At 42.7% G+C, this 23,797-nt stretch overlaps 1 protein-coding gene across 2 annotated transcripts in view; it reads left to right on the top strand.

Moving 5' to 3' along the window:
• Positions 1–23,797, top strand: part of Tbc1d22b (TBC1 domain family member 22B) — a 71,636-nt gene that overhangs the window by 27,137 nt on the left and 20,702 nt on the right. For both annotated transcript variants that reach the window (XM_027943677.2, XM_027943676.2), the window contains 3 exons: positions 1,887–2,015; positions 3,252–3,317; positions 7,221–7,335. In XM_027943677.2, coding sequence (XP_027799478.1) covers positions 1,887–2,015; positions 3,252–3,317; positions 7,221–7,335 — 310 coding nt within the window. The remainder of the gene's footprint in view (positions 1–1,886; positions 2,016–3,251; positions 3,318–7,220; positions 7,336–23,797) is intronic.

The following is a 23,797-nucleotide window of genomic DNA, read 5'->3' as shown; positions in this document are numbered from 1 at the left end:
GAGCTGTGGGGCTGCAGTCCTATTTCTGTGCACAGAGACACATTCTTTTTTTTTTTTTTGATACTAGGGATTGAACCCAAGGGTACTCTACCACTAAACTACATCCTTGGTCCTTTATTTTTATTCATTTTATTTTATTGATACTGGGGATTTAACCTGGGGCACTTAAGCACTAAGCCACACTCCTGGCCTTTTTTATTTTGAGACGGGGTCTTGCTAAATTGCTCAGGCTGGCCTCAAACTTGCCATCTTATCTCAGCCTCCTGAGCCACTGGGATTACAGTCATGCACCACCATGCCCAGCTGTTATTTTTTTTATCTTATATTTAAATTGTTGAGGCTGTCCTCAAACTTGAAATCCTCCTGTCTCAGCCTTCCTAGTAGCTGGGATTATAGGCATGTGCCATTGTGCCCAGCAAGACACATTCTTGAGAGTTTATTCTCAGTTGTGCACGGTGGAAATATATTCGTATTCCCAAACGTGGAGAGAAGCATGAGTTGGCTCCTGTGGTCACAGTCTCACTTTCTTAACAACGGAGAAGCAGAATATAGTAAGACAGAGTGATCCCACCCTTGCTTTTTTAAAAAATTGGGAATTGAACCCAGAGGGCATTTACCACTGACCTAAGCCCCTAGCCCTTTTTTATATTTTTATTGTGAGACAAGGTCTCACTAAGCTCTTAGGGCCTCATTAAATTGCTGAGACTAGCCTTAAACTTGTGATCCTCCTGCCTCGGCCACCCAACTCGCTAAAATTAGGGTGTGTGCCGTCATGCGGGGGCCCACTGCCCATGAGCAAGCTCTGACACTCCCTGTGCTTCACTTCTTTTTCAATAGGAAAAATAAAAGTGGTCAAAACCCACTCAGCTACTGTGAAGTGGGTTAGTAAGTGGGCCTCCCTCTGCAGCCATACTAGTCTCACTCCCCCTGTGCACAGAGCACTGTGGCAGCCACTGCAGTAGGAACACTTGGACTTGCTCAGCTTGTGATTTCATTCATTCATCCAGTAAAAATTTATTGAGGGCCTGCTGCTTGCCAGGCACAGTGCCAGGTGCAGTAGCATATTCAAAGACAAGCAAACCAGTATCCCGCGCTCCAGGCACTGACTGGAGGCATTGCCTGAATGTCTTCGAGAGGAAGTATCTCTTCCCTCGCTGCTCTCCCAGCCCAATTTTGCAGCCATATAATCATCACCTCTGCCACTTTGAGTAAGTTTGGATGCTGCTCAGGGCTGATCTGGTGAGCAGAAGAGGAAAAGGAGATGAGAGAATGGGAGTGGGATCGGGACCAGGATGAGAAGGAGAGTTGGCCTGGAGCTTGGGCTAGGAAGGGCCTGCTGCCAGAAGTTCTGTGTGGCATTGTAACTGCCATGTCACAGATCCCATTCAGCTTCCTAAGCTGCCGATTCTGAATGGTACACTGGAAAAGAGTGTGTAACCAGTACCAAGGGCCTTGGCACACTACTGAGATGCACCATAGAACTTGCCAGTTCCTTGTGATTCCCAGAGGTGCTGGCCTACACACACGTGGCCCTTAGAGGCTGTGACTCGGTCTAGTTCCCTCCCACTGACCTACATACACTGCTCTAGTCTGCCAACTCCAGGAGCCGTGGAGTGCTCCCCAGCAGTACGTGCTCCAAGCGCCGCACGGGGCCAGTGGAGTGAGGAACTCGGAGAAAGCTGGCCCTGTTTCTTCTGCCCACATGTGGACCTCATTGAACTAGGGCAAACACTGTGGCCAAAACCAAAAAGGGATTTGCTCTTGACCTCTTGGCAGTTTCCCTTCTGTTCCTTTAATAGTTTCCAAACCACTGCTCAGGCTAAAATAAAAATAAAGGACTCCTCCAGCCAATGTCTGTCCTCACTGATGGGCAGTCTTGTCTATAGGGCTACCTCCCTGCCAACACTGAGAGAAGGAAGCTGACTCTGCAGCGGAAGCGGGAGGAGTATTTTGGCTTCATTGAGCAGTATTACGACTCTCGAAATGAGGAGCATCACCAGGATACCTACAGACAGGTACGGTCCTCGCCTGCCGCCCCTCTGCCTATTTTGGGGTTCTTTAGGTGTGTCGCCTGGTAGCATTTCAGGCGGAGGTTTTCCAGGTCTTCAGGCTCTAGTGTACAGATTAGGGATGAGATTTATTTCCAGAATTCCTGCTTTTCATTCAGTGGCTCTGATTTTAGCCATTTTAAATAGATAGAACATTTTTAGCACTGGTCAGTGACAGTGCTTCCCAAACTTTAATGTGCATGAACCACCTAGGACCTTAAATCATAGTCCCCACCCGACGACTATGAGATAATGCAGCTCTTCAGTGAGGCCTGCCCTTCCAACAAGCTCCCTGGCAACACTGATGCTGCTGGTCCACAGACCACAGAGTGAGTGATGGGTGTTATAGAACATGAGAGGAAAGACAGCTTCACTCAGGAGTGTCCAGTCTCTCTGGACTGTGACATCACCTCTGGCAGCTGCAGTGCCCAGTGAGCACCTCCAGCTGCCTGTCCTTCTGCAGGAGCCATCGCTGTTAGGGAATCTTCCAGCATTGCCTGCAGAGAGGACTGTTGGCAGCTTCTCATGTGAAAGAAGGAGAAGAGGAGTCCAGGGGTGGTGGGCGAGCCCCAAGAACTGAAGTAGCCTCTGCTGCTGATGACATCATCTTTAGGATGTCATCCTAACTAGGGCATTGGGAAGTCCTTAAAGGCCAAACCAACCACGAGTGACCTCTTTGGTAACAGAAGTGAGATTTTCAGTTCCACTTCATGCAGACTAGCCCCCTGGTCCTTCCTCACTTCTCATGTGTCGAGATTTCATAAACAAGTCCTTCTCTGCTCCCCTGTCCTAGCGTGTTTTTTACAGTTACTGGAGCTCTTTTAGTTCTAGAGAACTGTTGACAAGTTAGCTTCTGAGAGAGGTGTGCACACTTTGGTTGTACTTGGTAAATAAGTGCCTTCCCAGAGTGAATCAGATTCCAAAGAATGGGGTAAGCACTGATTCCCTTAGGCCGTGAAGCAGTTGCTTGTTGTAAGTGGCTTGCTTGGGAAGGTGTCCTTCTGCTCAATGAATTATTGCTCTCACGGAAACTACTGCATACAGATTGGAGGGTTTAACTGACTTTTCTTCTGTGTTGGTCAGTTATTTCTAAAGATAATCTGCCTCTAACCCTTATTCCTTTGATTCCCATTTCTTAAGAAAATGACTTGTCAAAAGAACACACTGGCATTTGTGTTTTTGGATATGGCTTCTCTTTTTCAGATTCACATTGACATTCCAAGGACGAATCCTCTCATTCCATTGTTCCAGCAACCACTTGTACAGGAGGTGAGGGATTTACCTACCCTTCTTTGGTCCTTCTCCCCCATAGCCCAGGGCACCTGGCTGCAGTTCTGCAGCTCATCACAACGGTACCTTATGTTCACGTGTGAAGCTTTGTTTCGGAGCACTTTCTCATGTGTTCTCATTTGATCTTCATCAATGTGAGTGGAGAAGAACTTACTCAAGAGTCTTGGGGGCTACCTGGTAACAGGGTAAAGAACCCGTATCTTAGAATTCCTATTCCTGGGTTTGCTCTACTTTATCAAACTAGAAGTAGTGGTTGTTTTTGTTTTAATTTGTAGTAACACATATATAACATAAAATGTACCACTTTAGCCTTTTTTGGGGGGGGGGCGATAAGGGGGTTGAACCCAGGGCCTTGCTGGTAGGCAAGTGCTCTACTGCTGAGCTATATCACCGCCCTTTTTAAATTTTATTTTGAGACAAGGTCTCATTAAGTTACCCAGGCTGGCCTTGAACTTTCCATCCTCCTGCCTTAGCCTCCCAAGTAGCTAGGATCATAGGCGTGCCCCATTGTGCCTAGCCATTTTAGTGGACGGTTCACTGGCGGTGATTTACTGGATGTGTGAACATCATCATCATCCATTTTCAGATCTTTTTTTCATCTTCTCAGTTTGAAACTCACTACCCATTAAATAATAATCCCCCATTCCCTAGCAACTTGCATTCTGAATTCGACAACTCTAAGTCCCTCAAATAAGTGAAATTATATAATGTTTTTTCCTTTGTGACTGGCTCAATTCACTTAGTATAATGTCTTTCAAGGCTCATTCTTGTTGTAATATGTGTCAGAATTTCCTTCCTTTTTCAAGGCTGAATAATGTTCAATTGCATGTATGTAATGCATGCTGTTGATTTATTTATTATCGATGGACACCTGGATTGCTTCTTCCTTTTGGCTATTGTGAATGATGCCGCAGTGAACATATGTGCAAATGTTTGTTTTAGTCCCTGTTTTAAATTCTTCGGAGATTAAACCCAGAAGTGAAATTAATAGTGATATTTTGAGACCTAACAAGTTAATGAAGCACATGGAAGGTCAATAGGGCTGTTATCTTTTGGCACAAGTGATAACTATAAACTCCTTGAGATCAGGAATTTCCTTTGTAGCTTTGCAGTAGCCAGGACGCTGAATGCTAATGCTCTTTGAATTGACTTCAGCTCTCATAATAGGGATGATGGTAAAAATGCTCAAAAATAATTTCTGTTTGACTCTGGACAATATTCATGATTCTATTTAAACATAAGTGTCTTTACTGATGGGATTCCTCATGACTTACCAATATCATAAGGAATATTTTGAGGCTGACACCATTATTTTACCTAGAAGATTCAGTTCAAAAGAGGCTAAAAACATATTCCATACTTGTATAATTTTATCAAAATGGATTCTACTGTCATGTTTAACCAAGAAGAACCAATTAAAAAAAAAAAAAGAAGCTGAAAACATTTGGAATTCCTTTTAGGCACTCAGCATTCAGCTTCCTACTACTTAACCCTGCTTGTTCCTTTTTTTTTTTTTTTTTTTTGCAGTCCTGGGGATTGAGCCCAGGGACACTTTACCACTGAACTACATCCCCAGTCCTTTCTTTATTTTTTGTTTTGAGACAGGGTCTTGCCACGTTGTGGAGGCTGGCCTTGAACTTGCAATCCTGCCTCAGCCTCCAAGTCTCAGGATGTGTGTGCCTGGCTAACCCTGCTTATTCCTTATTTTAACTTGATGATATTCAGATACTTATCCTTTCTTTGTGCAAGCTTACTCTAACCTTGGAGATGGGAAAGTAGTTGTTCAAAAGGCTTTCCTACTGTGGAATCTGAAAATGGAAATTCAAACTTTATTCTTCACAGTTTCTTTCTTTTTCTTTTTTTTTTTTTTTTTTGTGTGTGTGTGTTTGTTTGTTTGTTATTTTTGTTGTATTTTTTGAGATGCTAGGGATTGAATTCAAGGCTACATGCAAGTTGGGAAGCACTTTACCATTGAGCTACACCCCCAGCCCTTTTTATTTTACTAAATTGCCCAGGATGGCCTCCAACTTGAGATCTTCCTATCTCAACTTCTGAGTTGCTGGGATTGCAGGTGTGCACCCCCCAGGCCCAGCTTTGTCTTTTTTCTCAAATCACCTTTTCACGATATGGGCTTAGGCAGAGTAAAAACCTCAACCAAGAAGCAAGAAGTAAGCAACACTGAATACTGAAAGGTTTGCTTTGTAAACCTGAAAGATAATTGAGAACTCTCTCAAAAGTAAGTCAGAACCACTCACACTAGCAGAGGAGCTGAAAGGAGACCTTCAGGCGTTATCCTGTCCCCTTCTGTCTGTAGGGCAGGATCCACGTCTTTTCCTGTAGCGCAGATCCCATGTTCTCCCGGGTCTCCAGGTTTGATGCCCTTCATATGCTTTTGCTCTACAGTGTGAGTGTGTGTGCATTGTCCCATCCTTACTACGGAGGCATTACTACAGGTCTCCATGCACTTGGCCATTGTAAAAGCCAGTCACCAAGGATCTGAGTATTCATTCACAAGGGCCCAGTAGTGTGGCATAGAAACCCTGGGAAGGCCCCAAGAAAGACTGCCCTGGGGACAGGCAAGTGCTGTACCGCTGAGCCACACTCCAGCCCCTGGAGGAGCTTTGTTAAAAAGGTGTCCAGACAGACAAAGGCCACAGAGGTGCAGGGAAGCAAAGAGGGGCAGAGAATTCTTGAGATTTTCTGAAATAATTTTGGTCTAGCTCGAGCTGTGTTTTCAAGAAAGGCGAGAGGTCATTTTGCAAGAAGGCTCCCATTAGTGTTGGGCCTGATATAAACGAGTGCCCCACACCCTTCCCCACACCACAGACAGCAAGCGGGTGAGTGTAGTGCAGGCAGAGGGACCGCTCACTTCCTGACAGGGCTTTGTTCTCACTGCATGGAGGCTGTTTCTCAGCCCTCTCTGACCCCACCATCCGACATAGGGGCTGAGAAACTGTCACCTGTGCCATTCCTCTGGTGTGGCAGCCCAGTCAAAAAAACATTCTCAAGAATGTGTCTGGCCCAGGAATTGTGGTCAACAGGACAAAACCAGACATCAGGTGTCTTCAGATGAAGAAAATAGGGAGGAGAAGCCCCGAGGGCCTAATGCAAGCAGAGGGGAATCTAGTTGGATTGGAGGGGGCAGGACTCTGATAAGGGGCTGTAAAGATGTTTTCTGTATCCCCGGCTTAGACATATGGCTTCTTGTGACCAATATACTTTACCCCAGAGGTTCTCCTATGGGGACCCTAGCAGTTTTCTCTTTTTCAAAGTCCCAGTGTGTGAGTCCGTAGAATTTGATTTCTTTGACTTCCTAACTCTAGCAGATGTCTGGCTTGCATCCTGATATAAGAAGGGACTTCCTGCATGTATAGTCTGTCACTTGTTCCTAGTCAGGCAAGAATGGAGCTAAATCTAGATCTCCTTCCTTCTCAGCAGGGTGAGGGGGCGGTGGAGAAGGTATTTCCTCTTTAATTTCTGTGATGACCAAAAAAGATTTAGAGAAAGGTATCAGACTAGAATGCTCTGACATCTTGATCCTGGAAATAGAGAAGCAGCATCCAGAAATGAGAATGTGCTGGCTTGAATTAGTGACATCCATAGTGAGCCTGTTTCTAAGTCATTTGTGTCACTATGCTATCCTTTTCCCAATTTTATGTCACGGGAACCAGATACTGAAAAAATAAAGGGCAATAATTTCCATAAAAACAATTAGTGCGTTAGAAACTCTGCATTTATATCTTCCTTTGTCCCACAGAATGTAAAAATTTCCTCCCAAATTCTACACCAATCCCGAGATAAACTGTGTGGTAGGTAAGTGGAGGGCGGGAGTGTGTCCCCGTGATTTAACACTCGCGTCTTCTTTCTTTCTCATTTTCCTAGATCTTTGAAAGAATTCTATTTATTTGGGCCATCCGACACCCTGCCAGTGGGTATGTCCAGGGAATTAATGACCTGGTCACTCCGTTCTTTGTCGTCTTCCTCTCAGAATATGTGGGTAAGAAGCACGAGCACCGAGTTGAACGAGCTGTCACTCTTTCTCATCTGCCATCTGTTTGTTTGTTTCTCCCAAGAGTGCAGCCAGTATGTCCTGCTAAAAAAGACAGATAGTGGCTTTAGAATGTTTAACAGTGGTACCAGCCTGGGATTTATCTCTTGAGATGATCACAGGTCTCACCTCAAAAGACCTGTTTTGTCATAAGAATGAAAAAGGTGATGTATTTATGTTCTGCCATGAACAAAATGGTCTGATGGCTTATTTGAGGTTGTTTTAGGATTACTTTGAACTCAGACACAGGCTCCCGTCCATAAGTGTTGGCATTTTGGGTTGTGCATCAGGCCTTTACATTTCAGTTCATGTGCTAGATCTTAGGAGCAGGATATGGACACATAGGGGACAAGAAGTTGGGGTATGAGAATCCAGCTTGTATTGGAGGAGACAAGTTGGGCCAGGGAGAACCCCAGGACCTTGATTCCTAACCTTCCTTCTTCACCTTTGCCCCACTGGGTTCCCCTCACTTTGGAGAATGGGTGATTTATGGTTGCAATGGTCCCCCCTAAATGAAGCAGAGTCTTGAAAGGAGTTGAGGATCTTGTTTCTCCTCTTTGGTTTCCTTGATGACTTGTGCTTAGAGGTTCACAGGGACACGGAGGCCTTGTTTCCTTAGTCAGGGCAAGAGAAGCTCATGTAGGAATAAGAACGTGGAAAGGGACTTGGAAAATCATCCCCTGCAGGCCCTCATTTCACAGGTGTGTTCTGAGGGCTTCTGCCTCCTTACTGGTGGCAGAACCAGAATTAGAACCTTTTACTTTAGGCTCTGGGGTGATGAGTTATTTGGGGCTTTGGAGGAATAGGTCCATCCAGTTCAGGTTTTCTGATGGGAAACAAAAGGATGGTCTTTGCTGAGACAGTCTCAAAAAGTTAAGGCAACGGAATATCATCCCTTCTTTTGCTTAAATAGCAGCAGCCAAGGTAGAACTGGTGGTAAGGCCTGGAATTGTGGCACACACCTGTAACAGCAGCTACTCAGGAGGCTGAGGCAGGAGGATTTCAAGTTGAAGGCCAGACTCAGCAGCTTAGTGAGGTACTTTCTCAAAAAAAAAGGCGGGGGGGCGCTGGAGTTATAGCCTCGGTGGTAGAGTACCCCTGGGTTCAGTCCTCAGTTCTACAAGCATGTGTGCATGCACGTGTGTGCGCGTGTGCGCGCACACACATGCACGGAACTGGGAGTGAGGGTGGAAGGTCATTCTTGTCCATTCTTTCAGGTGATCCTAAGAAGAAAGCACAACTAGTTAAAATTTAGCTTCCAGAAACATAAGAAAGCCTTTTCTAGAGCACTTTATCACTCCCTGAATAATAGGTCAACTTTAGGAGGCAACTTAATTCTACTGTGGTTTAAACTGTATTAGGAAAGTAGTTCAAGTCTGTCATGGTGGTGCCTGCCTGTAATCCTAGTGACTCGAGAGGCTGAGGCAGGAGAATCACAAGTTCAAGGCCAACCTCAGCAACTTAGTGAGCCCCTATCTCAAAAATAAAAAATAAATAGGGCTGGGGATTTCAGTGTTAAAGCATCCCTGGATCCAATACTCAGTAGCAAAAAAAGAAAGTAGTTCAGCTAATTTATTGGAATTTGGGAATTGTTTTTTGTAATAGTCATTGCTTTCTTCTTCTTCCTCTTTCCTGCTCTTCCTTCTTTTACCTTTTCTCCCTCGTCTCCCTCTCTCTCCCTCTTTTCCTCCTCTTACATGCTAAGAACACAGCTATAGTTTTGTTTTTTTTTTTATGTCTCTTGAGCTTTATTTATCTGCTGATATGCCCAGTGACTTTTTTTTTTTACAATGACCTTGACATATCATACATTTGAATCAGATGGGATATAATATCTCATTTTTCTGAGTATATAGGTTGCAGAATCACATTGGTCATGCATTCACACATACAGCTATAGTTCTGATTGGATATTTAATTACCTTGTTAGCCATCATTTGTATTTTCTACCAAGCTTCCCTTTACTTTCCAAGAATGCTCATCTCGCTCCTACCTAAACCCCATCTGTTCCATGAAGCTCCTGCCTTTCTGTGATAGATAGAACTGATTTCTGATCCTAGTATTTGACAATCAGCTGCACCTGTCAACGAGGGAAGCCATTGCTGACCTGTGGCATCTGCTCAGGGTGGGCCTTTCTGCTTTCCCGAAGGGCCAGTCTAGGCTAGCCTGCATAGTCTCACTTCTACAGCTCATCTCACATGGTCTTCAGGACCTCCTGACCTAGAAAGAGGGGCCCAAAATATCCAATCATGCTAAATTTCAAATACATGTAAAAATAGGAAAAAAAATCATATTTTATACCCACTATATCCATCACCCAACTCTAACAGTGTTTTATTTATCAACACTTTTGCCAATTCTCTACCACTTCACCTTGTAAATTATTTTGAAACAATAAGACAAGGAAACACAGCCATAATACATCTAAAAAGTAATAATAGCTCTTTAATATAATCTAATGTACAACCAGTGTCCATAAGTTCCCAGTTCTTATAAATTTATTCAACAGATTGAATAGAGTCCAGATTAGGTCCATGTGTTATATAGTTGGTTGATAAAGCTTTTTGAATCTCTCAGTTCCCATCCATCTTTCTTCACCTAAGGAATATGTCGCTTTAGCCCTTGTTTTTTACCCTAGGGCCTTGCCACCCCAAGCAGTAATAGCATCCTGATTTTTAAATCACTTTACCTTTTCTAAAGTACCTTGACAAACCTGATTTTATTTAGTAGAACCAAATATCTCTTTAAGGTAGATGTACCAACCTGCTTTACAGAAGAGAAATCCAAAGATCAGAGATTTAAAGAGATTCCCAAATTCAAATCTGGATTTTCTGACCTTAATACTTAATTCTTGGGCTGGGGATATGACTCAAGCGGTGGTGCGCTCGCCTGGCAAGCAGCCTGGGTTCGATCCTTAGCACCACATACAAACAAAGATGTTGTGTCTGCCGAAAACTAAAAAATAAATATTAAAAAAAAATTCTCTCTCTCTCTCTCTCAAAAAAACAACAACAACAAAAAAAAAAAACTTAATTCTTGCTATTTGACTTGGAGATATCTCAATTGAGATCTTTGTCCTTGCAGATCTAAAGGCTCTCCCTACAACATTCTCTGATCCAAAGTAGTTAAAAAAAAAAAAAAAAAAAGTTGAGGCCAGGCAGGGTGGCATACTCCCCTATCCTAGTGACTCGGGAGACTGAGGAAGGAGGATCATAAGGTTAAGGCTGACCTGGACAACTTAGCGAGACTGTCTTCTCAAAAGATAAAAAGGGCTGGGTATATAGCTCAGTGGTGGAGTTCTTGCCTAGCATGTACTGTGCCCTGGTTTCAATCCCCAGTACCACCAAACCAAAAAACGTGTGTGTGTGTGTGTGTGTGTGTGTGTGTGTGTGTGTGGAGGTAGTGGAGGCATCATGAAGTTGGTAATGCTCAATTATTTTTCACTTCCCTACATGAGAATTTTGATGGTTCAACCTAATATTTTTCCCCTGGCCATCATTTATCTCTAAATTTTGTTTATTGTGTCTTCTTATATGGAACTTACTAATTTTTATATAGTCAGCTCTCTCCATTCAGCAGGTATTTATTGAGTTCTCGCTAGGTGCCAGGGACTAGTGACTAAAGAAGACAACAGTGGGCCCTGTCTGTGGAGCCACACTATGATGAAGACTGTGAAGGAAAGATCTTCTTTAGGGTATTTGGATTGCTTAGGAAATCTTTTCTTCCTCACTCCAAGATTGTAAAAATACTCTACACTGTTTTCTTCTGATACTCCTGTGGTATCATTTTTACACTTAGCTTTTAAAATTTCCATTAATCATTTATTTTCTTGTGTGGCAGGAGTTGGGACTATTCTGATTGGAGGACTAGTTGTTTCAATACCATTAATAAATAGTACATTGTTTTTTCATTGATACAAAATATTTGTTTATAGTATTTATAATATATTATAAATTTATAAATTTATTAAAATCCAAGTACCACAGGGCTTGGATTTATTTGTTTGTTTTTTTATTTTTTAATTTTTTTAATAGCGTAGTATGGTAGGACACGTATTTATTGTTTTGCATTGTTTTTAATCAGCTTTTTTGCTGCTGCAACTTAAAGACCTTACCAGAACAACTGTAGAGGAGGAAAAGTTTATTTAGGGGCTCATGGTTTTGGAGGTCTTAGTCCATTAAGTAAGTGGCTGACTCCACTCCTCAGGGCTCAAGGTGAGGCAGGATCTTGGCTCCCAGTGCCCCACCTCCTCCAAACATACCCTACCAGCCTTCAGTTACCACCCTTAATCCCATCAGGGGATCAATTCACTGATTGACCTAAGGCTCTCACAACCCAATCATTTATTCTCTGAACCTTCTTGCATAAGCTCATACTTATCTAAAATGCAAAATATATATAGTCTATTCCCAAGAGTCCCCATAGTTTTAATAGTTCTGAGATTGCTCAAATTTCAAGTCCAAAGTCTTCTCTGAGGCTCAAGGCAATCTCACATTGTGAGCTCCTATAAAATTAAAAACAATTTACAAGTATCCAATATATAATGGCACAGAGTAAACATTTTCATTCACAAAATTAGGCACATAGAAAAAAGGGATAGGACCAAAGCAAGACTGAAATCCAGCTGGACAAACAGGTCCTGTAGTTCTGTATCCAGCATCTGCAGCACATGGCATGATGTCTTCTCCAAAGAGCTTGTTTGTTGTAGCCCAAGTGGCCTTTTTTTTTGGCTTATCTCTGTTCTACTCCTGCAGCTTTCTTAGGACGATTATTAGCACGTTACTGGCATGTCTTAATCTCGGGGATGTCCACTTTAGCTTCAGCTTTCTCCTCACATCTGCACACTTTGATTTCTCAGGGGGTGCCTGCAGGGACGCAGATCCTGCTGTACTCTGCCTGGCCTGCCAGGCCTTCCTTTGAAATCTTGGTAGAAGTCTCCATGACCCCCTGACTCCAGCATCCTGCATTCCTGCAGAACCAGCATCACGTTGACACCGAGGTCTGCTGCCATCTCAAGCAGTAGCCCAGCCTCCAGGGACCCTGGCTGCAGTAGCTGCAAAGTGTCTGAACATGTTGAAAAAATTTCCTAGGCCCCCTTGTGCAAGAAGGGGTGCCCCACTGGTCTCGAGAATTTTCACTTTTACTCCCTTGAACTTGAGTTGGGTGTGGTCTTGCCAGCTCCTGAGATGCCCTCAAGCCATCTTTCTCTTTGACTCTGGGCAAAGTCTTTAGCATTTCTTTAGTGGCAGTACTCTGTCTTTAACAATTACAACTTCCTTAGCCCTAGTTTTACTCTCATCATTCAAGTTCATGTTTTCCAAATCTTTCTGCTCCTGATTATCACAATAAATTTGACTAAAAGCCACCAGCACTATCCATGCCACTTCCTGAATGCTATGCTTCCTAGGAATTTCTTCTGCCAGATTAAGAAGTTCGTTGCTTTTAAAATCAGCCTCACAGAAAGTCTCAGGAGGGCAAAATGCAGATACCTTCTTAGGCAGAACATAACACAAATGGCCTCTACTCCAAATTCCGTTACAGTCCTCCTCTGAACCCTCTTGATCCCTCTCTTCCCTGTCCATGGTCCTATTGCCATTCTAATCTTCTGAGCTCCCACCAGAATCGGTCATTAAGCTCTGCTATTAGACCACAACACAAAGAAAAGACCACTGACTCCAGTTGAAATCAAATTAAAGCAAGCTTATAATTTCCATCTGCCAATGTGTCTCCCAAAAATCGCGGGAACAGAAGACAGCCCTGCAGCTCTCTAGGAGCACAGCTTTATAGCACAAAAAGTTATACAAAGGGGGGTTTGAGAACTTACAGTAACAAAATTTTGACAAGCATAACACTAAGCCTAGTTAATATTTTAGCTGGCTAGGATGATTATTAGCACGTTAGGGTATTTGGAAAGATGGATGGGAACTGAGAGATTCAAAAAGCTTTATCAACCAACTATATAACACAGAATTTATGAGGGTCATTAGAGCTTCAGAGAGGGTTGTTATCTGGTTAGGAAAAGCCAGGCATGGGTTTATCACCACTTACAACAGTCTAAAGCATTTCCAGCTTGCACTGCTAAGCATCTCAAAATTCTTCCCACCAATTCCAAAATGCTCCAAAAACTTATGAACCACAAGGTCAGGTTAGTCACAGCAATAACCCCACTTCTAGCTACCAATTTCTGTTATAGTCAGCTTTTCACTGCTGTGACTAAAAAACCCAATTAGAACAACTGTAGAGGAGGAAAGGTTTTGGGGCACTCATGGTTTTAGAAGTTTCACTTCCTAAGTGGCTGGCTCCATTCCTTGGGGCTCAAAGTGAGGCAGGACATTATGGCGGAAGAGTGTGGCAAAGGGAAGCCGCTCCCATGGTGATCAGTCAGTAGAGAGAGCTGGGTTTATTTTATCTTGTGGTGTGTGTGTGTGTGTGTGTGTGTGTGTGTATGTGTGTGTGTGTTTAAATCCAGAACTAGTCTCATCCTTTTTGTTGTTGTGCTGGGAATTGAACCCAGGGGCATTCAACCACTGAGCTACATCTTCAGCCCTTTTTAATTTTTAATTTTGAGACAGGGTCTTGCTAAGTTGTTAAGGCTGGCCTTACACTTGTAATCCTCTTGCCTCAGCCCCCAAGTTACTGGGATTACAGGTGTGCACCACTGCACCTGGCTCCACTCTCATCCTTTTTTGAAAATTGTCTTGGATCTTCTTTCAGATGAACTTTTTAATTACTTATTTTTATCTTTTTAAAATTTTACTGTGATAAAGAACATTTGACATTAAGTCTCTCTCTCTCTCTCTTTTTTTTTTTTTTTTGGTAGCAGGGGATTGAACCCAGAGGCACTTAACCACTGAGCCACATCCTTTTTTGTTTTTTATTTTAAGATAGGGTCTCACTAAGTTGCTGAGGGCCTCACTAAGTTGCTGAGGCTGGCTTTGAACTTGTGATCTTCCTTCTGGGATTACAGTGCCTCAGTGCCTGGCATGAAGTCTACCTTCTTGAAGATTTTTTTTTTTTTTTAAATTTTGAGATAGAGTCTCAAATAAATTTGTGATTCTTCTACCTCAGCCTCTCAAATTGCTGGGATTATAGGAATATGTCACCACTCCCTGCCTTCTTAATGAATTTTGACATGCACAATAGAGTATTGTCAACTGTGGGTACGGTGTTACACAGCAGATCTCTAGAAAGTATTCATCTTGCATGACTGAAACTTTGTACCCACAATATGGCAACTGCCTGTCTCCTCGCCCCTGGCAACCACTATTCTTTCCTCTGTTTCTGTGAGCTTGGCTTGTTCCAGCTGCTTTCTTAGTGCAATCATTAGTATTTGTCCATCTGTAAATAGCTTATTTCATTTAGTAAAATGTCCTCCAAGTCCTTTCAGAGGAACTTTAGAATCAGTTTGTCAAGTTTAGGAGGTGGGGGGACCCTGTAGAATTTTTATTGGAGTTGTAGTAATTTTAAATTAAATTTTATGGGGGTTCTTTGGTAGCTTTATTGAGATATATAATTCATATACCATATAATTCATCCATTAAAAGTGTACATTTCAGTAGTTTTTAGTGCATTTTCAGAATTGTATAACCACACAATCAATTTTAAAACATTTTATCACTTCAAAAAGAAACCCTGGGGCTGAGGCTGTAGATCATTGGTAAAATGCTTGTCTAGTGTGTGTGAGCCCTTGGGTTCAATCCCCAGCACCACCCACTACTACTCCACAGCCCCCAAAAGACTAAGCCACCAGCTGTCTCTGTGGACTTGCCACGTTGTGACATGTATTAATATTTCATTCCTTTTTGTGGCCAAATATTTCATGATGATGATATGCTACACCTTAAATTTATCTACTTATCAATCGATAGACATAAATTAAGATTTTTGTTTTGTTATTTGGTTTTGCTTTTTTAGTTCTAGGGATCGAACCCAGGGCCTCACACATGCTGGACAAGCATTCAACTGTGTGTGAAGTCAGTAGGATTTCTTCCCAGCCTCAAGGCCTTTCTTAACAGAAGTACAACATTGTTTGCTGTCTTCAACAATGGTTCTGTTGTTCGGTAATATTGCTGCTTTTCTCCACGTCTCTAATGGCACCACATCCTGATAAGGCAGCTGGTATACAAGGCTTTTTGCTTTGACCCCTCTGATGTGACCCTCCCTGCTGCAGGAGGCATTGGCTGTCCTTCCCCATGGAACACCATACAGCCACCCTGTCATCCTGTGCAGATGTCACTCCACTGCCCCATTCCACTGACCATGGTGTGGGGAATCGGCCCCAGTAGAGCTACAGGATCCATGTGCCCCAGGACATTGTTTGGTCTCTCTCATCGCTTTCCCTGTCCATTCTCTACAACCTCTATCACTTTTATCATGTTTGTTGTAAAATAGTTGAAAACGGGGAGATCTGGTGTCTCCCTTTTGAAGAAGTTGGGAGGGAAGTCTGTAGCCTGGCCCCCAGGCAGCTTCTCCATCTGCAGAAGGCAGCTGCTTCTGTGAAAGTGGCTCCTCTGCAGATAAATCAGCTGTGCCCAGGTTCACTGGTGAAATGCTAGAGGGTCATGGTGAAGAGAGAGTCTCTGGACTGGATCTGTGAGTCTGTGGTATACCTCTAGAGTCTCACCTCTGAGCATTTGGGCTTAGGTGTGTTATTGATCCAGCTCTGAACATATTAAGAGCCCGTGTGATTGACAGTGAGATCATCATCAAAATAAACTGCTTAACAGTAACTGCTAAGTGGTGTGCAGAGAGCAGAGCTCGTGATGTGTCCTGGTTTTAGAAGAGGAATGATGCCTGGTTAGTTTCTTTCAAGGCAAAATGTGAGACCAGTTGTGAAAAAACTTTTCAGATGCAGTAGCATAGTAGGGTTTTCACTGCGGGTTTTATTTAGAAGCAGGATAGCAGTGGAATTCCCAGGAGGGAAGTCCTTCTCAGATCTGTGACTGTGTCCAGTTCCCTGTGTGACACTTCCACCCACATATCTCATAGGGGATGGGTTAGGATTAGCACATTTACACACAACAGAGGATCCCAGATAACAGTGCTATAACTAAGATAGGAAAGTTTATTTCTTTCATGTTAAAAGTCCAGAGGAAAGTAGTCTAGGACTTAAATGCTGATCCAAGATATCAGGGATCTAGACTCCTCTCTTTTCTTGTTCTGCCATATTTAGCCATGTGGTTTCCTTCTCATGATCCAAGGGACTGCTTGTGCTCCAGCCACTGTACCTGTATTCCAGCCAACACAGAGAACAAAGGAAAAAAGTATACTCCTTCCATTTAAGAACATATCCCCAAACTGTACATGATGTTAGTGCCCAGGTGGCCAGTACCTAAGGGTCCTATTAAATACCCTTGGGGAGCTGATTAACAAGGAGGTAAGAAGGAACAATTTGAAGAAAACTGGCAATATTTGCTACCCCTCAGCTCTCCAACCTGTTTATCTCCTCTTCTTCCCTCACCTAGCAACCCTTTTCTCTCAATTGGCTATATTTCCTGTCACCAAATTCAGAAATGCTAAGAATTATCTATAATTCTCTTTTCTCATTTTTCTGTGTCAATTACAACACTCATGATTTTATGTCTCAAATCTTTTTTGAATCTGTTTCTTCCTCTCTGTTCTTTTGACTCCTTGGTCAGGTCTGAATTGCCAAAATGGCCAAGCAGATTTTTCTGTCTCATTTTGGCCCCTTCAGCCTGTCTTCCACACCTGCTTGCCCACGCAGCTCCTCTGCCTAAAAGCCCGAACATTCCATCACCTGCTGGTGAAATGCCCAGGTTCTCAGCAGGGTGCAGTGGTTCACACCTGTAGTTCCAGGGGGGCTGAGGCAGGCGGCCACTTGAGCCCAGTTCAGACCCAGCCTGGACAACACAAAGACCCCATCTCAAAAAACTAAAATTTTAAGCAGCGGGGTTCTCCAAGTTAGTGTGCAAGGACCTGTGCAGGCTGCTCCCACCTCGTTCCTTAAAACGAGAGCCTTGTGCTCCACCATTTCCTTATCCCTGGATGAACCCTCATGCATGTCTTAAGACTCTCCCTCCTCCTGGAAGCCTTCCCCCACGCCCACTCCGCCAGCACCCCTCATCTCAGGCGCATGCCCTCCTCCTACCCAGTAGCACACCACAGCCTGTTCGCTTCTCCCACTTCCCACACCAGGATTGTGCTTCCCTTCTGCCCTCTGCCACCAGACTATCATTCTTGGAGGCCAGAGACTATTTTAAGTTTCTTGATATTCCCAGTACTTTCATTTTGGTGTCTAAAATAGGCCTTCCCCACGTGTCTGTCTAGATGAATGAGAGAATGAAAATTCCATGGAAATGTTGCTGGACACTGAGTTTGTGACGCTTTGCTGGGCTTGGCCACTGGAGGGCAGTAACGACACTTCTCTGGGCTGAGTTGGCCAAAAGTTCTCCTTCCTAAGGGATGGAACTGGAGTCCAGCACACATAAGCAAGGGTTTGCTGGCACCTGTGCTGTGCCGGTGGCTGCTCTAGGCATTAGGGTTACGACCATAAACAAATTAGGCAAAAAGCTCTGCCTTTTACATTTAATTGTTTATTCAATGAAAATGAAAACCGATAGCCCCCAAAAGACTTGTTCAAGAATATTCATAGTGGGCTGGAGTTGTAGCTCAATGGTAGAGCAATTGCCTAGCGGGTGTGAGGCACTGGGTTTGATTCCCAGCACCACATATAAGTAAATAAATTAAATAAAGATGTCCATCTATAATTTTAAAAAGTTTTATTAAATATTTATTTTTCAGTTGTAGATGGACACAATACCTTTGTTTTATTTATTTATTTTTATGTGGTGCTGAAGATCGAACCCAGGGCCTTGTAAGTGCTAGGCGAGCACTCTACCGCTGAGCCACAACCCTCTAAAAAGTATTTTTTAAAAAAGAATATTCATAGCAACTTTATTCATACAGATGAAAACTGAAAACAACCCAAATATCCATTAACAACTGTTCATACCAGAGAATAGTACTCAGCAGTGAAAGACAAACAATTGATAGATGTAACAACACGGAAATCTCAGAAATCATTAAGCTGGACAGAAGATGCCAGATAATAAAAAAAGTACATATTGTCTGATTCCATGTATCTGAAGTCCATAAGCAGGCAGAACTAATCTATGGCGATAGAGATGGGGACAAAGGATGCCTCTGGTGGGAGGCTGACTGGGAGGAGCATGAGAAAACTTCTGGGGTGATGGAAATACTCAGTGTGACTGGGGGTGGTATTCACCACTGTGGGTGAGTGGTCTTTGGGCAGGTCGTAGAAGATTAGTTTGTGCTGGACTTTGCTCTTCCTTTGTGCCCTTAACTTGAACATTTATGTGTTTGGGCTCATAATCTGGGTCCCACAGCAGTGCCAAGAGGCTGACCTACCCAGGAGCTTCTAATGTTTACTGAATGAAAGCAAAAGCAGTATAGGAACCTAAGGAAAGTAAAGAGACTTGGAGGTGCATTAGTGTTTTGTTTTGGTACTAGGAATTAAACCCAGAGACACTCTACCACTGAGCTATATCCCAGCCCTTTTTATTTTTTATTTTGAGACAAGGTCTCTGCTAAGTTGCTGAGGCTGGCCTGGAACTTTCAGTTCTCATGCCTCAGCTTCCCAAATGGCTGGGATTACACCGTGCACCATCACACCCCACTAGTATATATATATATATATATATATATATATATATATATATTTTTTTTTTTTTTAGTTTTTTTTTCCCTTAATTTTATTTTTTTAATTCTAATTTGTTACATATGACAGCAGAATGCATTACAATTCATCTTACACATATAGAGCACATTTTTTCATATCTCTGGTTGTATACAAAGTAGTATATTGGTTTTTAAAAGTAATTTTAACCAGGGTGTTGTGACACAAGAACACCCATGCTGAATAGCCAGAGTTCATATGATTCTGAGTTACTAGTTGCTGCCCTGATTGACAGGTGCAGTGTCAGGAAGGTTCTATGGTCAGGTTTTTCCTTGTATCTTCAGAATCTCATGTCTCCTCTGACAGGCAGAAACATGGGCCTGGTGCTGCAGAGCCAGGGCCTCATAGTAAGCCTTCCTTCTACCCACCTCTGGAGCAACATCTCCTCTTCAGAAAGCAACTCCCCTGACATAGATGTCAGGTGCTTTGGCTTTCCTGGTTTGTCCAGGGGGCCACTGCACCCTGTTGTACATACTGAAGGTTTGTGGCAGTATTGCCAGGTCCTTGCCTGAAAGTGATGGATGAGCAGCACCAACAATAAGTGTGTATAGTGCTTGAACCACTTAGAAATTTTATAGAATTGATCAGATGAAGTCCTAGGCACTTCTTTTCTTTTCTTCTTCTCTTTTGTTTCTTACAATGCTGAGGATCCAACCCAGGACCTTGTACACGCTGGGCAAGCATTCTACCACTGAAATGCATCCTCAGCACTTTGGCACTTTTCTTAAAACTGTTTTCCCAGGGGCTGGGGTTGTGGCTCAGTGATAGAGCACTCATTTATCATGTGCGAGGCCCTGGGTTCAGTTCTCGGCACTACTTAAAAATAAATAAAGTAAAGGCATTGTGTCCAACTTCAAATAAAAATAAGTAAATAAAAATTTAAAAAAAATGTTTAAGTTTCTGTTCTATGAGGTTCTTTAGACGCATGGCCAAAAAAGATTTTATTTGTTGTTTTCCTCAGTCTCCTTCTGTGATTAGAAAATATTATGCAAGGTATTCTTAGGAGTCCAGTTTTTACTTAAAGAAAAAAAAAAAAAAGAAAAGAAAACAACGACACAGGTCAGGTAAATCCAAGGCTTTGGAAAACAAAGGCCACCTGCAGCTGCCAGCCAGGCAGAGTCACTGATTCACAGATCTGAAAATGGCCCTGGGATCTCAGGTGGATCCTAGAAAGTGCTTGAAGCAGTGAATAGGTGTTACTCTTGTCAGTTTGGGCCAAACCTGTTCTTCCCAAAGCTGTCAGGGAGTTTGTGAGGCATATATTAAGCAGCTTCAGGCCCAGGACTCAGAGTCCTCAGGAAAAATAAACAGTTGACTGGAGCCACCACTCAGCTGCCTTTTATCAGCTAATAAATAGGCATGTTCTCGTCAAGCCCAGAGTGGGCAATTTTATTTTTATAAAGAGCTTTTGGATTTCCTCCTTTTGGATGCTTTGCCTCTTAAAATAGCCATAAAATATCCCTTAAAAATCTCAGTCCCTCAGCCTGAGTCCTGGCTGCCGTATACTTGTCATGACAACCAGAGACGCTGCCCTCACTGGAGACTGCACGGCTGGCATGGTTTCCCATTTCAGCTTCAATTATGTGTTGAATTTCCTCAAGTGGACGCTTAATGATCCTTCTGAACAGATTGTTTATGCTGAATGAAGCCCTTCAGAGAGCATTTGCTCCTCCTGTTCTCGGCTGCTTCTTGCTGGTGCACTCAGCTCACAGTTTTTGACTGAATGAGTGAATCTTAACCTCCCAGCAGGCAGAAAAAGAGAACTCCCCCTCGCTGTCCGTGAGAGCAGAGGGCTGCTGGGCAGACGAGCCCCCAACTCGAGGCCCCAGAGTAATACTCCAGCACCTTGCCTGTTGGTCCCTCAGCTTCCTGCACAGCTGAAGGTTTGGAATTGGTGCCCTTACCGAGTGTGGCATCTGACCAACTGTGACCATATGTAATTAGCCTGGATTTCCTCTTTTTTTTTCCTTTTAAGATTTAGATTTCATTAGCTTTGTGTGTGTGTGTGTGATTGAACCCAGGGCCTCATATGTGTTAGGTAAACGCTCTACCAATGAGCTACAGCCTGCATTTCCTCCTTAAGACCAAAAGGTAGAAGTGGAAAGCTTTGAAAATTGACTGATTTTAAGGTACAATTTGGGAGGGTGGGTTTATTGTTGAAGATTAGATTTGGTGGCAAATAATAGTCTATATCTCAATTGTCAATATATTTGTATCTTGTATAATAACAATAATATAATGCCAGCTAACATTTACATAATGCATTTTTTTATCCCAGACACTATTGTCAGTATTTTCCATATATTAATTAACTTTTTAAATCCTTAAATATCCTCTGCCACTGGTACTGATATTACCACCTTAACAGATGACGACTTGAGACTTGAAAGGTAAAGTCATTTGTCCAAAGTCATGTAGCTGTGGGTGACAGAGCTAGGATTTGAGTTCTGCAGTCTGGCTTCAGAGTGTGCCCTCACCCAGGTGCTATTCTGTTTGACAATAAAAACCACAGGCTATGGGGACATCCCTCCTCCCCCTGTCCTCAGGGACCCAGGCTCTTCCTCCTCTGTGGCTCCACTTGCATCTCCACCGCAGCATTCTGGAATCCTCCTGGAATGCCCAGGTTGGGGAAGATCTTCCAATATTATGGACCTCTGGATCTTCCTTTGGGAAATGTATATCCGAGGAGTTGAGGGTGTTTTGTTTTGTTTTGTTTTTTAATCTGGAACCTTCCTTGTGGGTTTTACCTTTTTCTTGTACCCCCCCATTCTCATGATGAGGGAGCTACTGCCCAGCCTGGGTTAGTATGTGTCCCATGCTTACTGTAAGGAAGGGCTACTCCTTCCTCCTGCACTGTTGAGAGACTGGCCCAGAGAATGATCTGCCTAAGTCCAACCCAGAGCCATTCTTATACAGGCTCAAAGGGGACAATTCCTTGGGACATTGTAGTCTTGAGAGTTGGAAGCAATCCCTGCAGAAATGGATAGATAAAGGGTGCAGAAATGAGCTAGAGATATGTACAGCAACCTGGAAAGGTCTTAATATGAAGCAAAAAGAAAAAGGAAGATTCTGAGCTGAATCTTAAGGCTCAGTGTCATTTACCTAAATTAATACTATATATGGCCACCCCCCAAAACACTACATAGTAAATGTTGAAGTTAGGACAGAAAGGCAAATGGTATTTCTTGGTTTTGTTTTGTTTTTTAATGGGGTTCCTCAAATGGACTCTTATACATTCTCTAAATTCTTAGTTTCTGCAAGCTTAGTGTTGTTTATAAAATCTTATTTATTCTTTTTTTGGTGATAAAAGGCAAGTGTACTCAATTGTGGCTCTTTTTTTCTGAAATAATGCATTTGGGGGGACTATCAAAAATTAGCTTATTGTGGAAATTTTGAAAAGTCTAGTAAAGCTCAAAGACAATAAAATCCTTCATTTATACCACCTGGGGACTAAGCACTGTAAACCTTGTAATACGTTTTGTCTTTCTTCTGTGCTTATAGAAACACACATAAATAATGTATATACAGTAGTTGAAAGTCTACCATAAATAGTTCTGTTCCTTACTTTTTCCTTTGATACTGTGACATACTTTCCTGTGTCATTATACATTCCTTATAAACTTCATCAAAAATAACTCTAGTGTGTCTGTTGTGTGCCAGATACTGTGGTTAGCACTTTACACATTTATGTATCGGCTGTGGCCAGACTTCAAGCCGGACCTTTCGGTCATTCCCAGGGTCATAGTTTTTCTGACAAGAAACCCTCACTCTCTCCAAAAGTTATTTATTTATTTATTTATTTATTTATTTATTTATTTATTTATTTATTTATTTTGTTGTTGTTGTTGTTGTTGTTAATCGCCTTCAGTGTTCTTTAAGCAGAGTGAGAATTTCAGAGTTGTTACATCTATATGCTGTCATGAGAAGGTTCAGATCTAGTAATCATTCCCATAATGTAAAAGGGCAGGATTCTGGATACATTTTGTCAGTTGCCATGTCTCTCTGTAGCACAAGTGTCTGCCGTGAACATCTTGTTTTCAAAATAGGGCCTGTGGGCCTAAGGGAAAAGCTGCCTTTGGTGCGGAATTCAAGGGCCTGAACATTCCCATGTGGCCTCTGACAGGCGTGCAGTAGCCTGCCTTATTGGACAAGGAGAACATTTCTTACTACTACACCTCTTTGTGGCAGGAAGGGAGAGTTGAACAGGGGCCAGAAGGAAATATCCCAAGGCCTTTTCCTTCTTCAGATTGATTTTATTCTTTTCTTTCTTTCTTTTTGGTTTGTTTGTTTGCATTACTGGGGATTGAACCCAGGGGCTTTCTACCACTGAGCTGTATCTCTAGCCCTTTTTATTTTTTTATTTTGTGAGATAGAGTATCACTAAGTTGCTGAGGCTGGCCTTGAACTTGAGATCCTTCTGCCTCAGCCTCCTGAGTCTTTGGAAGAACAAGCTGTGCCACCATGCCCAGTTTCTTCAGGTTTCTTGAGGGTGTCTTACATTTTCCTCACTTTATCTCAGACCAGACAGCTTCTCAGTCCTATTGCTTACTGTGGGGTTCCTTTGAGAAGCTGATAGATGATCCCATCTAGAGAGGTCCCACGATTAAAAAGACTTGGGAAATGCTGGATAAACAAAGTTAAGCAAGTTAACTTAGTGCAGACTTTCATATAACTTCTCAAATCCTGAGGAGAAAG

Source organism: Marmota flaviventris, chromosome 6 (genome assembly GCF_047511675.1).
Source record: "Marmota flaviventris isolate mMarFla1 chromosome 6, mMarFla1.hap1, whole genome shotgun sequence".
NCBI classification, from domain to species: Eukaryota; Metazoa; Chordata; class Mammalia; order Rodentia; family Sciuridae; genus Marmota; species Marmota flaviventris.
The sequence above is the reverse complement of the archived record's forward strand: the minus strand, read 5'-3'. Positions and strand labels throughout refer to the sequence as shown.